Source organism: Physcomitrium patens, chromosome 24 (genome assembly GCF_059467195.1).
Source record: "Physcomitrium patens ecotype Gransden chromosome 24, ASM5946719v1, whole genome shotgun sequence".
Taxonomy (NCBI): domain Eukaryota; kingdom Viridiplantae; phylum Streptophyta; class Bryopsida; order Funariales; family Funariaceae; genus Physcomitrium; species Physcomitrium patens.
Window position 1 is genome coordinate 4921272 of NC_143433.1, and position 17592 is coordinate 4938863.

At 32.4% G+C, this 17592-nt stretch overlaps 1 protein-coding gene across 2 annotated transcripts; it reads right to left on the reverse strand.

The window, feature by feature from the left end:
- Positions 1-4497: 4497 nt before the first annotated feature.
- LOC112276813 (uncharacterized) lies at positions 4498-10710 on the reverse strand. 2 transcript variants are annotated; one of them, XM_024508533.3, is made up of 16 exons: positions 10565-10710; positions 9911-10036; positions 9614-9711; positions 9290-9379; positions 8943-9137; positions 8666-8769; positions 8049-8266; positions 7630-7805; positions 7160-7531; positions 6959-7023; positions 6792-6840; positions 6509-6671; positions 6157-6241; positions 5871-5940; positions 5571-5714; positions 4498-5210 (listed from the first exon to the last, which is right to left on the reverse strand). In XM_024508533.3, the coding sequence occupies exons 1-16, from the start codon at positions 10596-10598 to the stop codon at positions 4869-4871; spliced, it is 2331 nt and encodes a 776-aa protein (XP_024364301.1). In that variant the 5' UTR covers positions 10599-10710; the 3' UTR covers positions 4498-4868. The 2 variants fall into 2 exon arrangements, with proteins under 2 accessions (XP_024364301.1, XP_024364302.1); XM_024508534.3 differs by lacking the exon at positions 10565-10710 and adding an exon at positions 10133-10286.
- Positions 10711-17592: the final 6882 nt, after the last annotated feature.

Sequence of the window (17592 nt, forward strand, 5' to 3'; positions counted from 1 at the left end):
TCTATATATTAAATATTTTTTACAACAAATTCAATAGGCTTAATACATATTTAACTGTTTTATATATAAGGTTAGCACAATCTATGTATAACAAGGCATGGATAGGATATTTGTATTATTTGCACATAGAGATATGTAGGTGGAGTCGTGAAAAATTTCTAAAGTTGAAATTAGGATAGTGATGCATATAGAATCCACCATGGAATCTTCTAGAAAGGCTTCAGGCAATTATCATGGTGGAGTCTATCTCTAGAATCCTCTAAAGAAGCAGTTATCTTAGTAGGACCTACTTTTAAGAACATTCTAGAAAGTTCCAAGATAATTGAACAAAATATAAATAGGACTCATTGAAGCCATTTGGTTAGATATGGCTTCAAACTCTTTTTCATAGTAAAGTTTGGTTTTCTTGTTCCGTTCTATCTGGTTCTATTTGATTCTATTCTCTTCTACTCAATCTTGTCTTTTAGGTCCTATTCCATTTAATTACTTTCAATTTTATGCTGGTGCACTTGATCTTACGTAGTATTGAGATCTTTATTGTTATAGATTTAGTAAGGTTTCAGATCTTAAAGGATCTGGTCTTGTTTCATTATAAAAAAATATAAAAATATAATTATACAAAGGTTTAGAATTTTTTGTTATATACTTATTTTTAAATTATTTTTTGTATTTGTCTATATTACAGTTTAAAAGTAATATAATAATAATTAAAAAGAATTATTATACAACAAGAATAAAATTCTATATAATCTCATCAAATATAGTAGTGAAAGATGCAATATATATATATATATATATATATATTTAGATTTATTAAAAATTATTAATTAATAATAATCAATAAAATGGTATATCAAAAAAAAACTTGCAACTACTACTTCTTTATTAAATCCTTGCAATAAGCAATATAGAAATAAGATAAAGTCAAGGATAACCTTTAGTAATAATTTATGTGAGAAATCTTCATTAAAGTAAACTAAAATAAGACTAAAAAGATAAAAATTCACTTTGATAACTAATAAAAGAAATATCAAACTAAAATTTATAAAACTAATATTAAACAAATACTAACTTGATTTAACAACTATTAAAAAGTTACATCTAGAATTTTTATATTACAAGACTAAGCCACAGTGCTCTAATATTATAATCATATAAATAAAGTCATATTTTAAAAAGATCCAAATTTAATTTATGATATCTACCCACCATTTTTTTAAAATAATACTAATAATGATTTAATTAGTCTTAGATTTTTACTTGAGTCATAACAATAAAAATACAGTAGTTCAATTTTTATTTTAATATATTTACTTAAAAAGTACTTTAATATAGCATCCAGAAAAAATCAAAAACTAAAAATAAGATCTTTGAATATCTTCAAAGTAGTTGAGTTTCTAAGTAAAAAACAAAACTCCATCGAAAAAAATTTATATGTACTAATAGATCAAGATTTTGTAGATGCACCATACTATAAAATTTCATAGCAATTTATCTTTCTATTGGAAAGAATTTAAATTTTACATTTTAGTTAGATTAAAAAATTAGATAGAAAATTTGAATGAATATAGCCTTAAGTATTATCAAAATATCAAATCTTATTTTTGCCTAATCTAACTTTACATACTTTACCAAATTTTTACTAAGTATTTTTTCTACTACCACTATTAAGACAAATAAAAAATATATTTTTATATCTTTACAAGTCTATTAATGTTGAACAACTTTAAATGCAATTTCAGCACCATCTTATTATAACTATAAATAAATTTTAATTATATAAAATTTAATAATTATATCTTTAATAAAAAATTTGATTAAAATCAAATAAATAATGAAAGTACTTGTAGTTATGTTGATTGTCTATGTGCATAATATCTTCTATAAGAATAGATTGAAATCAACTAAAAAAAACCAAAGACTTTGATAGACAATGAATGTACACAAGCAATAAAGCTAATTTAGATAACATTGCATAGATCTAATTTTTATTTTATATAAAATCTAATCTAAAAATATTAATAATATTATTATAAAAATAATATCATTGATAGACTACAAGCACAATTTATCCATACTAAGCTAAAATAAGTTTGGATAAAGCTAGATAATTAAAAATAATTAAATAATGATAGAATTTTATGTAAGCAACATTATTTAATTAATAAAAAATTAGAAGATATGAAAAACAATTACAAAAAGATACCACAAATTTACATTATTGACTCAAAATTCTGATTCTAATATTGCAACAATTACTAATCCATAAAAAGTAATCCAATACTAATAGTCTTTAGTTGTTAAATTAACAATAATGCTAAGTAGAATATTAATTATTTACATATTTTAAGACCTAATACAAGCATAATTTTAGGATCTTTATCCACAAACATTTTTTATTTTTTTATTTTTTTATTTTTTTCATTAGAAAAAATATATATGTTATTATATACCAACCAATTATAATATATATTTCTCAAGAAGAATATTATTGTTGGTACTTTTCAATGTTATAATTTTTTAGGACCATCACAAATTTGATAAATACTTATGACTATTCAAACACTATACATGAATAAAAACAAAATAAAGACAATAAAGCTCACCTAGTATTAAATTATCAAATCTAATTGAAACACAAAAAAATTGAGGAAAAAGATTTTTAATTAAAATACTAGTATATATATATATATATATATATATATACAATTTGATCTGAATTTTTGGTTTTTTTTCTTCTTATATATTTAATTGTTGCAAATAGAAATAGAATGTTATCTTAAATTTAATATTATTATTGATTTTATATAAGTCAATTATTCATACAAAACAAAGCCTACAAAGCAAATAATGCAAAGACTCTATTGTGATGATTGTCTACAAAAAAAGATATATCTAAAAACTACAACAAATAGATTGAGGTTGACAACAATTTATTTTTATTTTTATTTTTATTTTCTTTTACAGAATATTTCCTGTAATCAATGATTTTTATATTTATAATTAGAGCTTATATATATATATATATATATATATGAAGATATGCAAAGTAAAACAAAGCTATTCATGTAATTGGATAAATTTATACATCTTAGATATTTTTATATATTTAATAGGTATAAAACAACCTACATTAGATACAATTTGTAATTTTAATTCTAAAAAAAATTAAATTAAATCAAACTAAAATAATAATAAAATAATAAATAGTAAAATCAAAAAAAGCTAACCAAATTTATTTTATTTTAAAATATATTTTTTTATTACACTTTTTCAAAATTTTAAATTTTATTCAAGAAGTCTTTAATATTAGAAAATGTTTATTACAACTTTCAAATTTGTACTTGATGTCATGAACTTATGATAGACACAATAACTTTCTTATTATTATTAACTTCTAAAGCTCTTTAAAAGCTAAAACAATTTTTAGTTGTCTTGAGTGTTCTATATGAAGTATCAAACTTTGGTATTTTTATTAGAATTTTTTTTTACAAGGATAAAGAATCTTGTGAACTTTATGCTCTACTAATGTTTTTTAGAAAAATATATTATTGAAATTAGTTATGGTATTTTTTTAGATTTGGACCTCAATTGGAGTAGTTTGGACAAGAGCTTATACCAATCACATGACAACTATAATTGTGAGTAGTTTTGGGGGTTGTATTGGTCCAATACAAAGCTGCCCAATGCATTTTAGAGCTAATGGTCATGTATGACCTTCTAAAATCCATATCAATTTAGTTTTTAACATTTTTATATATTCTTTTTTTTTTTTTTTTTTTTTTTCTCCTTCTAAAGCATGTAAAGATGCTTCTACCTACCACCCATTTTTTGAATACATTGTTTTTTGAAAGCAATATGATATATTGAAGCAATTTCTTTGTTACTAATTTTTCAACTATCTACTTCTTGAAAGCAATTTAGTTGAAGATGCTATACATGTTTTCTTAAGATTTTGTATGCATGTGTTTCACTTAAGGGTCTTTGAAAACAAATTCTCCCAAAAAGTTTAATCGCAAGAAGGAATTGTGCCTAGCACAAGTCTCACTATGCCTTTTTGGCTACACCAAAAGAAACTTTTCCCTCAACTTTGAATGTTATGATTTCGCACATGCAATGACCTCAACACCTAAGATATGGCAGACTGATCCTAATACTAGTTAGGAACAAGATCTTACAGTTGGAAGTGTTGTAAAAAAAGACTAGGAAATCATTTTATTGAAAGGGGTGTCTTTTTGGCAGTTTTGGAGTCTGGAAAGCAAATTAATACAAGGAAGTTTAGGGGTTCAATCAACCATCACAATCCAACGTACTGTTCATTCCGTTTCATGCTTTCTGTAACTTTTAAGTAAGCACATTTATCCTTCTGTCTTCACTTGTAACGTCAAAAACTATACAATATTCTACCTATACGATTTTAGATGCTACCAATATAAAATGGGTTTGGTTGCTGAAATGTGACTTATACAGATTAAATTCTCAAATATAGCATATAGATTCACGATGAAACAGTTTTGTTTACTTTTGATTCTCACGCATATGGGCTTTGACTTTACATTACACAATGCACATCCAGATTATTTACACTTGCAACGTCAAGGATGATTCCCGCAGGACATGAGAAACAAAGCCTCCCCTAAGTGGCCTAGGTTTCGAGCCGCTTGTTCAGATTCCGTGTAGCGTTCAGTAACTTCCTGTCAATATTCTATGCAGACCTGGTTGGAGACTACAAAAGCCAGAAACCACATGCGCTCCTCACTTATCTCTTGCTCGAGATATCAACTCCCCAAAAATCAGTGGCTCCAAGTCACAACCGTTGATAGAGAGTTGTGTTGAGTCCGTGTATGTAGGTAAATAGAAACATATCACTAAACTAAGGTCCACTCCCCTGAAACAGTCGGTGCTGGCCTCCTCTCTTCGTCAGCGTTAAAAGGCCTCAAATGTTTCTTCTCAAAGAAGGAAGATTTTACTTCAAAAATCCTTGAGAACAATTGTCCAAAATCACCTTTGACATGATGTTGGGTCTGTTGATGGTCTATTGACCTCCGCAGTGTGACTTTCTCAGCTTCCAAGGGGATAGGGTCTGGTAAATCGTAATTATCATCACGATCAACAGCTGCAGCATCCGTTAGCCCAGAAGTCACTGCCTCTGCCTCCACGTCGTCATCGCTTGGTGGTGAGTGAACAGCGGACTCCATAGCTTCATAGATCTGAACAAATAGTTTTCCAAATATCACCAATTATCGCTTTAGAACCCACACTTAAGTTCCATTATGTGTGCTTCCACAAATGTTCTGTCCCTCTCAACAGTAATTTCTGAAAATTGTTGCGCAATCGTAGAAGAGGATACGGCTTTAAGACATTTTCAGAAAGGGAAAAACAAGATTGGACATATATAATAAGATAGAGGATTTTCTATGGAGTATAAAATATTCCGGTAAATCCATAAATCCAGATTTGTAATACAAGCTTAAAAATATCTGTCATAGTGACAGTCCCAACTATTGACCTTATTTAAAGAGCTCTGAAAAATATTATCTTCAAAAGTTCCAGCAGGCATAAATGATTACCCCGCATAGACGTTCAAGTTTGGAAGAGCTCATTCCCCGTCCACACGTAGCCACCACATGCTCAGTGCACTCCTTTAAACATCTTGTAAGCGCTTCTGTTTTGGTCACAGAAGCGGCCTCAGCAATCGCAAAGCCTGTACCAAGCTGCCACAGCACGTGAAACGAAAGATGTCAATTTCTGCAGCCGTAGTCAAGGCTCTCCTCGAAATAAGTTACACGTGCTCGTTACAAACCAAGTGCATGTGCACAGAATTTTCCAACCTAACACTAAGAATATGGTACATCAAAAAAGATACATACCGCAGTTAGAAAGAGTTGCTCGAAAAGATCTGATGGAGCTACAGCTTCAAGTACATCGAGAGTGCTTTCACTGGAAAATGCGTCGCCCAACAAGAATCAGCATTACTATCATTGTTTTAATCCTAATCAGAAGGGACATCACAGATATGTAAATACTATTGACATGTTGGCACACAGTTGCATGCCACTATAAAATATCATGCAAAAAACTATCAGGGCCACAGTGGTAAACCTTTCAAGACAATTTCATACAGCTCTAGCAACCGACTTGTAGAGAGCAACATACCCAGCAAGCTCCTCATCAAATAGTGGGGATTGCTTGAGTGCCGGTACTGGTCGTGAAGACGCCCATAGCTCTTGCCACAAGTTTCCTGTTCAACACATCCGTTTAGGTTGATAACATTCGATCGAAATCAACATCAATACGTTGATTTCAGGTGGTCATATTATGCCCTGTCCTGATAGACGACCTTTGAAAATGCGCAACGTTGCAGCCAAGATGAACATGAGACTTGAAATGATGTTAACACTAATGGCGGTAAATACTGATGAGGACGTAATAACATAGCCACACAGCTCAACATAGTTGTTGCATGAGACATGTCAAGAATTAATGATTAAATATAGAGTCCACCTACCTTGACATTGCATGCGTGCGCTAAGATACCCTCGAACAGCCCCATTCTCCCCGGCATTCTCCGAACTTCCTTGAAACATGAGACCAGATCCCGGTTCCTCCCTCCAATCCAAAGGAGAGTACCACCGCACAAAGTCCTCCAATATGCATCCGGGATTGGCAGCCTAAATCGAAAACCAAACAACCATAATTTTGAAAAACACAAGTTACAAAATTGCAAAGCATAAAACATGATAGCTGATATGAAATTGCGAATCATAGTCCATGATAGATAACCAAGGTACCTTAAAGGCTTGCATATCAGATAGAAGCTGTGAACAGCCAGCTCCAACACTGTTAACATAGTAGGGTCAGGAGGTTAGAACATTACAAAACCTTGCATCATATTGCATGTGTTCAGATACAACTGTCAAAATAGTCCTTACTTTGTACGGGGACTATTTGTACTCACCTTCTAGTGCGAAGAATAAGTTCCTCGGTTTCTCTTATAGCATCCTCAGTCATTATAGGGTTATCCTGCAGATGAAGAATATAACAGATTAAGCAAACAGATATTTCAAATTATAAGACCTATGTGCGTAGGTTATTTTTTGATTGCTTTCTTCATGAACATCATAATCTACGCCAGAATGGTGAGAACACATTGACTTACTTGAGTAATAGGCGAGTACACTGGCTCCCCGGTCTCCAACATTAGAAGGTCAGCTGCCGGACGGTCCGCTCCAATTCTGAGAACCTTTTCACCAGTTTTTAGCTTAGCATAGAGTAGCACCGGAGTATTCTTGTTAGGCCTTTCAAGAAGTGCTACATGGTTGTCGGCGTTCTGTGAAGAAGAACTCTCTTCGTGAGCTACATATGAACTTAAGATCTCAAGAGACTCTAGATCTGCAACGCGCTTCTTGCGCCTCGCAATACAACAATTAATCAACTGTAATTGTTGGTGAAGCAGACAGTAGCGCAGATCAGGAATTTCGTCAATGGGCATGCGCGATATTGGTAGCCCTTCCTTCCATCGGCGCCGAAGCTGCGCACAGAAACATTTGCGACTCAGCAAAACATCACCAATTATTTTTTGAAGTGATTCTGGAATATAATCATCAAAATAATTATAGGTGATAGTACCTCATCTATCACTTGGACCCAGAATTCACCCATGCCTTGAACAGTTTTTATTCCAGCCATGCAATCAGCAAGCTGTGCCACAAAACTATCTGGAGGAGCTCCATGGATCTCTTCTGGAAGCTTTGAATTGACTACAACTGACGATTTCTTGACTTCCTGATCTTCATGCTGAGAACCTTCAGTTCAAAGGAAACAACAAAAAAGGAATGAGAGATTCAATAATGAAAAAAGCGGACGCAGAATGAGAAGTTCAAGGGTTTGAGACAGAGATGCACTGAAGGTGAAGTCACATCTTTCAGAGAACTCACATATTGTAATCAGTAGCAATTTGTGTGCTGAGATATAAAAATGAAAATTTCATAAACCAAAGAAAAACTTTAAAATGCTCGTATTTACTGCATGAATAAAATATAACACACCTGCATCAAAAAGTGACTTCAGCAAGTTCTGATAATCTCCAACACTGTAAGTCTTTGAGAACTTTAATCTGTTGTCTTTGCCACGACCACCACTCAACCGTTTCATAGCAGCAAAGCTCGAGACTATGCCAGACCAATCACCAGTACTGGATAAAACATCTAGAAGACGACCACCCTGAGACGCAAACTCTTGCATGCTCTTTACCGATCTACCGATTCTGTGTAGTCAAATTGTCGAACATCAATATTGAGTCAAGAAATCTCCGAGTTAGCTGAGTCTCAATCATCTCAAGCCATGTAAAAATGAAATAACATGGAAGTACACATTCAAAGGAACGTTGGTTTGAATCAATACTGCATAGATGATGTCATTGTTCTTATCGCCTATCGAAAACCATTCTCTCCTACATGATTGCATAACTAAGCCATAACAGAACCAAAAAAAACGCCGACGGGATGCGCATAACTCACTAAGATTTAGGTTGTTAATAGCGGTACAAAATTTAAAGACCACATTTCCGCACATGAAAGAACTAAATTTTAACAATGACTACTTTGACCAATGTTTAGTGCAAACGTAATCTTAGTTGCTAGTACAAGCAGATTGTTTCTCTTACTCGATGGCAGCTGCAAGGCGTCGTACAATCATGGACGGAGGAACAGAGACGACAGAAAGTGCTTCTTTGTAGGCTTCCTCCTCGATTGGATCCTTCCTTAGGCTCTACACGAACGTTACAGGTAAGAGCATGTTCTACCATTGTGCAGCACGTATATCAGAAACATGGTGGGTATCTATACAAATGAGAAATAGACACACGAGGAAAATACTGATCGAGGTTTCTGACGATCTCGTGAGGAAGGATTCAAACTATCGAACAATTGAGCAAGACATACCTCATTAAGGATACCACCAATAGTCAATCTGCGTTCACTGCTCGCCCAACTTCTGCCAATAGAAGTTTCACAATCCGAGTCAATAACCTCCTGCCGTAAACGTTTCACGGCAATAAAATACCGGCGCCAAAACTCATGTTCCTTCATTTTCTTCGGTACGTATTCGAACCATAAATCTTTCAACGCTTCGTCAACCTGCAAGTGGAAGTAGTGAGAAGCAGAGAAGCATAAAATATCATGTACACTCTTTAAAAAATGGGTAAGGAACTGCTTCATGAAGTTTGTAGATGACAAATCGCAACAAAACCAGAAATGAACAACGGGGTAAGCTTGAAAAGATCATATACCTCCAAGGTATCTCTAACAGACATCATCGCACTGTGCATATCGACAGATTCATGCTCGCCATCAGACCCCTCCAGAAATTCTTCCGGTTTCTATGGTTCAGAACAAATACCAATCAATCACAGATTGTTCAACCAAAGTGATTAGGTCTGCAGGATACTAAACCCAGGACTAAATAAGTTCAAGATGCTCCAAAGATAATGAATAAGGGCCCAAACTCTCCAGACGATCTTTAATCCAACCAAAACCTCCTAAAAGCGAAATCGCCAAAGCCTACATTTCAAATTAGACCTATCTTTCAGTTTACAATCAGAATCAGTGCTGACCTTAGACAGGCCCAGAATTCGTCTCTTGAACTCAGCTTCGTGCCGTTTCTCATTATCATTCTTGGCACTCCAAGTGTACTCTGTTCTGAACTCAGTCTCTGTGATCAGGAAGAAGGATATCTTAATTTCCAATTAAACAAGCGATGCAAGGAAAAAGCAGACATCTTCGGTTCACAAGAGCGAAATTGAAGATACTAATGTTAATTGAGTAATTACTTTGCACTGTGAGCCCGCAAAATCAGAATTATTAGTAGAGTATCAAAATCAGCATTATTAAAAGCTAGCCAATGCACTCACCGTGAATGTATTTCCCATTGGACCGGGTAACGGCATCCGGAGTAGGAGGCCCACCAAAATCTGCTTTAATATCAGCCTTGATTTCGGTGAGAACTCGTTCTGCTTTTGCAGCTACATTCTGCAAAGCTGGAAACCATCACCAGGGTTGTGTGAAGTTATGACGTTGTTTAACTGTGTGCGCTTGGTAGAGAATTCAAAACCACGTATGGGAATCATTCTCACCTGGTTTAAATTGCACCATGCACACTATCTGTACCAAACCGATAAGGGCAAAGATAAAAGAGAATTCTAAATCTCGATTCTGACAAGATCCAATCAGTTTCCAGAGTAAACGAACTACACGATCTTGTTAGTCATCTGGAGTAAACTACAAGTTCCCCGAGCGGCTGAATACGCTACCAATCAGCCCCGAGTCATCTCGAATACTGAACATATTATCGAAAGGACAAGTTTTTAACTACCAATGATTCAAGGCAACCGAGATTGATAAGGCTATCCTTCGTGTTCACGTAAGAATCCAAACATTTAACAGCTGACAGGTGCACACCGGTTCCGAATGTAGCACTAACCTAAGCTAATAATGCGCCACTATAAAGGAACGCAAACCGCGTGCAATCAAAAATTTCGTCCAATGTGCAATGAACGATTGCATACCTGATTTGGCCTTTGATACTAATGACAATTCCATGAGGTATAGCTTGGGTTTTTCAGACGAACGACAATCCTTTCAATCTGCAATCAGTTAAGTGCCACAAAGCCGATCTGCAATCACTATCTTAATACGCTACCACCAACATCCTACAGGCGCCGCGCCACTGCAGCGGATCGACAAAAACCTCAAAACAATCCCCTGGCAAGTCCACATCTTCCAATTTCTGCACGACACTCGCACTGACGCCGCTCAAAAGCCCACCGCGGGCCAGAATCCCTACAAATCGCAAACGAAACGCTACAAATCCCGTCCACAGCTGCACCAGAGCTCATTCCAGTTTCCCAAAGCGTGCACCTCATATATCAACACGCAAACAACGAAGAGGTTTGCACATAGCGCGATGGAACCAGATCAGTTTGCAGCGATTTGGGGGTCGATAGATAGAACACGAAGAGAGGCAGCGAATACACAGGATCCACGCCGCGACAGGTACTTGCAGAGGCAGAATGAGCCTGACGATTGCCTGCTTGCCATGGCAATGTATGGCCTCGCAATGGCAGATGCTACGCTTGGAGGCATTGCGAAGAAGAGGAAGGGAAAGGGGGGGGGGTCCTCAGAGACGATGGACGCCTAACGAACAGCGAACAACGCCCCCATTTAAATAGCATCCATCCCCCTCGTCGCCTTCTCGTTCAGATTTCGCGGACGGAGATGCTTCGTTCGTTCATCGTCCTCACGAAACTCCATTCCTCATTTCACTGTGTTCCTTCGAACTGGTCAAACCCGCGTTCTATTACCATTTGACGACGCTTGTGACTTTGAAAATTCCAACTGCTGATTTACACATTTTACACAGTATGCAATGTTTATATATATATATATATATGTATATACATCGGAGTTGCATTCCTTGAAGAATTCTCTATTATGAAGTTGTTTATCCTTGCTTTGTCAGATTTGAGTATCATAGATCTTCGACACCTAATTATCATTACACAGAATTAAAGAACTTGTCGTTGGCGGCCCTGTTTTTACCTCCAGGCGAGGAAGTTGTTCAACCTGTAATGGTCGGGATTTCAAATTTCAATGCTGCTGCATATGTCATTAACATTCGACAAACATTCAATACAAACTATCAACAAAGCGTGGCGTGCAGAAACTTAAATGCTGTTTTGCTTCACAAGGATTCAAACGAGATTGAGTTTCAACTGGATCAATGCCCAAGGTGTGTGGTTCAGACAAGGGACAAGAAAAGCCAATTATTCAACAACATTTGAAAAACAGAAGAAGACCATGGGAAAATTAAAACAATTGTAACTGTGGAATTTCGGAGGTTGAAAGTCAAGGCAAGCGAGTTGCGATGTGCTTCCACTTTATCCCAGCCAGGCCACAAAATCCAATTCAAGCTGAAGCTGTCCTCCTTGGACACAATCGGCGATTCCAACAGGCCGTCGGGTTTTTAAATCGCCACTCGGAAATTTCATCAGCGTGATTCTGAAAGGGCTGCTCGGTGAGATCATGCACTGAAAGCAATTGCCCTCGTGGATATCCACTGGAGCTCTTCCCCTTCTCTAAAAGACTTAGTGAAATGTGCACCCGGCGAATTTCAGTGGAGGTTTTCACACGGCGAGGGAATCTCTGCATGATCGGATTCAAATGATATCAGGTTCTCTGGGGAAAAAGCGGGGAAGGCCGATCGGGGCGTGAGGTGGCCAGTCCTGAATAAGGAGAGCCTTATCTTGGAGGGGTCACACTTCGTGGCAAGACTGTCTGTCCGTCCATCATAGTGGGGAGAGCGAGGGACCAGATAGGACGGGGCCTTCCCCGAGTGATCCCCGTCCTGCCCCCCCTGATTTCTTTCCGAATCTTTGCTAAATTTGAAAGCTCCATCTCTCTCTATCGCACTCTCCCTCTCGCTCGCTCGCTCGCTCCCTCGCTCCCCTACACCACTGCTCCCTCCTACTCCTACTGTGTCCCACTGCCCTTCCTTCCTTCCTTCCTTCCTTCCTTCCTCCACTGTTCAAAATAATTCCATCCTGCGTGCACAGCCAAGCAAGAATGCGCCGCGGTGCCACCCCACCCTCCTTTGTTGGATCTCCGCACCCCCGCATATTCCCCTCCCTACCTGGGGTAGAGGCCGCCTCAGTTGGGACAACGGCGGAATTTTGAAAAAAAACCAAACAAACAATCACGCCCACGACCTTCAACAAGACCCGCCTTCGAAGATGGAAGATCCAGCCCGCTGGAAGTATAAATAAATAAAATAAAATAAAATAAATAACGGATGCTGTCATCTAACGAATGAACGGTATGTGGATGAACGAACGACGTCGATCCCGAGAGATGCGCCGCCCTTCATTGTGGACAAGCTTTTTGGTTTGGCTTGGGGGTGTGATTCAATTCCATTAGCTCATTCAAATCAAGATTGAGTCTGCAACTTTTTGTTTGCTTGTTTGTTTTTTTTTCCTATTCATTTCAAGGTATTCGAAGTTCTTTAATTAAAATAAATGCATCGACTTTCGAAGTGCATCTCGTATATTCATTTTTTTTTTCAAGTCATGGGAGGGTCTTAAATGGAAACATGCATCCGTCCATTCATTCATCCACTACTACATTCATCCGTCCTCTCGTCCATATATATAGAGAGAGAGAGAGGGAGAGAGACATTTCTGACACCGTAGAGGAGGGGATTTCCAGAGTTGTGAGGGACTGATCATTTTCAATTATGCGGTGTTGGCAGTTTTTGGGGTTTAAAGTAAAGAGTCTAAGTTTAGAGATCCACGTCTTCAGGTCCAAATATCGGCGAAGTTCTCACATAGGTATCATCCAAATATCGACGAAGTTTTCGATAGGTTTCATCCATTCTGCCCACCCGTGATATCCGGTCATGTTTTCTTTTTCTTTTTCTTTTTCTTGGAGCGGGAGGAGGGGATGCACAGTCTCCCAAAATTAAATTAGTTAAATAAAATTAATCAAAATATAAGCAGACGAATAAGAAATTAAAGTTTAAGAATTACATGTGTTATTTGATTGAGACCAACAATAAAAAAATAAAAAATAAATAAAGGTGTAATAGAAGAAAGAAAGAATCCAACAAATGACACCTTATTGTACTTGATGAAACTTTATTCAAAACATCTCTTCAATTCAACATGACAACTTGAAGTATTCCTAGGTAGCCACTTCAATAGTGAAAAAATCACTAATTAATTAGTAAAACTTCAAATTTAACATGAAAAATTAGAACAAAACCTTGTGCATACATATACAATCAAAAATTATTGCACCCATAGAAGAAGAAGAGAATAAAATAAAAATAATAACATTTAAAGCAGTCTTAATTTTTTTATACAGCTTACTTAAAATTAATTTAGATGTATCAAAATAAAAATGAATAATTGTACGTATACATGTATTTATTTATATATATATATATATATATATATATATATATATATAATATATTATTGTTCCAATAAGAAATTTGAATACTATATATCCAAAATAAAATTTGAAGATCATTAAAACTTACAAATTTTAAAAATAAATCATGTGAACATTTTGATATTATATTTCTATTTTTTAACAAACCAAATACTATAACATGTTTTAAAAATTTAAATAATATGGACTTAATTATGATTATTTATAAATCAAATTTTAAATTTTTTTATTAGATTCTCATGTGGCCATTTAAATTGCCTATTTTAGTTTAATAAAGAATTATTTTTATATCACTTAAATAAAAGAATTTACTAATATGTAAAAAATCTATTAATACTTGACTTACATACTAGTAAAAAAATTTATATATATATATATATATATATATATATAAACACATATTTATAGATCACATAAATATTTTAAAAATACGATTAATTTTTTTCCTTATTAATATTATCATTATTTTTTATGGTTATACTAGTAGAAGAATCTATGTGAATTTTCCTTAAATAAAATCATTTAAAATTTTAAAGATTGCAACATAATATAGTTTGATGACATATGTTATATGTCTGTAACAAATGTTTTGTTCATTTCAGTAAAATTTCTCTTTGAGATTAATAACATTAACTACTAATTATATTTGGAAAGAAATAAAGTCAAGTAAATCCATATGACTCTAAATCATTTCAATCTTAAGTTCCATTTTTCTGTAGGCAAGAGTTATCTCTATGCAAATATTTTCCATGGCCTCCATCTTTTGGGACTCATTACTAGTTCTTTAGAATTGTTGTAACACATTCTCATACTTTCATAATATATGGACATTTTCCAAATTTGTTCAATATCTAATCAATGACCAGTTGTAGAGAGCAATTTGTTGCTAATTATAGCTTGCCACTTATTGGCACCTACTTCTTTACACCATAGCATTCAAAACTATATAACTTTTTCGGAAAATATATCCTCAAATTATGTGTCTTTCTAATCAAATGAATGTTTTAGATTAAAATTACTTCTTTACATCTTTGTTTCAAGGTTCCGAGATGGATTTGAAAAGCTTAAAAGTTTTCTTTACTAAATTTGTAATATATGCTACTATCTCTTTGATTTCCGTTTGTGTAGTAAAGATTCAAAAAATATTTTTGAAATTAGACCTTTGCAAAATTTCAGGTTGTACAAACTCTTTTGTTCCTTTCAACTATATGTATTATCCAAAATAATTAAACATAGCTATTGAATGGTAATTACTTTCCTCAACTTGTTTTAAAAATTTGTCGTTTAAATTATTGTATTTATTTTTCTCACATTTCTTATCATCTAATAAAATATTTAGATTTTAAAAAAATTAAAAAAAATAGAGTACATTTTATAGACATAAAAAAATATAATAAAATAAAATAAAAATATAATTATCACCAAAAACAGACTACCAATTAAAGTTCTATTAATGGAAGTGTAACTATTATTGAGTTAATAAATCCAATCTAATTAGATTTTTTTAGTATTATAAGATTAAATTTCTAGTTTGATTCAGAAAATAATATGATATAAAAGGTTAAAAAATAAATTTGATTGTTATTTTATAAAGGTTACGCTAGTTTAAAATATTTAATTTAGGAAACATTTTTTTAAAATATTACAAAGAGTAATCATAAATTTTATATTTCTAAACATAAATTATTATATGTATGCATGTATATATATATATATATATATATATATACATATTTTTTTATTTCTGTTGATTTTACCATATTGATTTTACAATAGATTATGGCTAGTTCTAAGTAATCTTTTCACTTATCTCATTATTATAAAGTTTAATTTAAAAACATAAAATAAATTTATATGCACGTGTATATAGCTTTAAATTATATACTTGAAGTAAATTGTTTAGCTTTTGACAAATATATCAAAATATTTAAAGTGTTCAAGTTTTTTACACTTAAATATAAACAATGTTTTTTCTTATGTCTTTTGCAAATCTTCTTGTTTAATTTTTAAATAGGTTAGAAGATTTTGATTTTTTAAGATATATATATATATATATATATATATATATATATTCTGTTTTTGAAATTCATTACAAATGAATACATATTTATCATAAAATAATTTAAAATTTTACTATTATATTTTTTTTAGTTTGTAGTTTCGTATTAAAATTTTATGTTAAATTTTTACAGTTGGCAGACACAAGTGACATCTTATACTGGTTTTACTTAGATTCAGACATTTATGTATTTTAAAAACTTATTGGTACATTATGTATGTATATATATATATATATATATATATATATATTAACTTTAATATAACTTAATATTTTTGATATAATACGATGTTTTACTTGATTAAGATAAATATTTATTTTTTTGTTATTCTTCAAAATTTACTAATATTTGACTGAATAAAAGAATAATTTCTCATATTTAGGTTGTGTTTCTAAGTAAAATAATTGGTTTGTATTATATTGTCAAAATCTTCAAATATTCATTTTTTCTTTATTTTCTGTTTTTTTAAGTCTATTAAATTTTATTAATTAAAATTTAATTTTATTCATTTTTCCACCTTTTGAACATAAAAACAGATGTAAATTATATAATTGTTAATCTACAGTTGTTTTGTAGAATGTGCATGATGTTAATTTTTATATAATTCTTCAAAATATATATATATATATATATATATATATACATCCATATTTTATTTAGTTTTATTATTATTATTATTATTATTATATTATAAAAAATAAAATATAATTACTTATGTATTGCACTAATAATATTTTATTTTCAATTTCTAAGTTCATATATATATATATATATATATATATTATTTTTGCTATTGTAACTTTAACTTATTATCTGTGTCATGCTACCACAAGTTGCACTAAACTTAAGTTGCATGTTACAATGCATTTTATAGAACAATGTAATTACCTATTCATAAAGAATGTACACTTTATCTATTGTGTTGTTCATTAGCAATGTTCTATAACATGCATGTTTGTATGCTATATAAGTTTGGATAGCTTGTAGTGGCATTAGCAAAAATTGTGATAGCATGTGGTAGATGGCAAGTTGTGGTGGCAATAGCAATAATTGTGGTAGCATTAGAAATTGCTTAAATTATATATATATTAAAATTAATTATGCCAAAATCAATAAATAAATAAATAACCTTTCTATATTATATTTTAAAGTAATTTTTTTTTAAATATATTCTTATTGGATATTTTAAAATATATTTAAATTTTAAGAAATTTATAAGATTAGAATATTAAATAAAAAATTCTTCAAATAAGAAGTTATTGGCATTGATTTGCATACTCTTAAATAGAAGTTGGCATTGTAATTTTTTGTTATAACAATATTTTCAATTATTATTGTATGTATTTTTTTATTTTCAAATTTATATTGAAAGAAATTTTAAAATATTAAAAGTATTTTTTTTGAAGTAAGATATTATTTTATTACAAATTTTATAATTTTCTTTAAAATAAAGAACGCTTGAGAAAAAATTATACAAATAAAGCACATTTAATTTTTTTTATTATACATGTAATAGAAATAAATTT

What these genes read in the sequence shown, in the direction of transcription:
- LOC112276813 (XM_024508533.3), bottom strand. Translation starts at nt 10,598, where the DNA reads ATGGAATTGTCATTAGTATCAAAGGCCAAATCAG. An exon ending in GAAGTCACTTTTTGATGCAG is followed by an intron (nt 7,806 to 8,048) that starts GTGTGTTATATT and finishes TTTGAACTGAAG; the next exon opens with GTTCTCAGCATGAAGATCAG. An exon ending in CTTATTCTTCGCACTAGAAG is followed by an intron (nt 6,841 to 6,958) that starts GTGAGTACAAAT and finishes CTATGTTAACAG; the next exon opens with TGTTGGAGCTGGCTGTTCAC.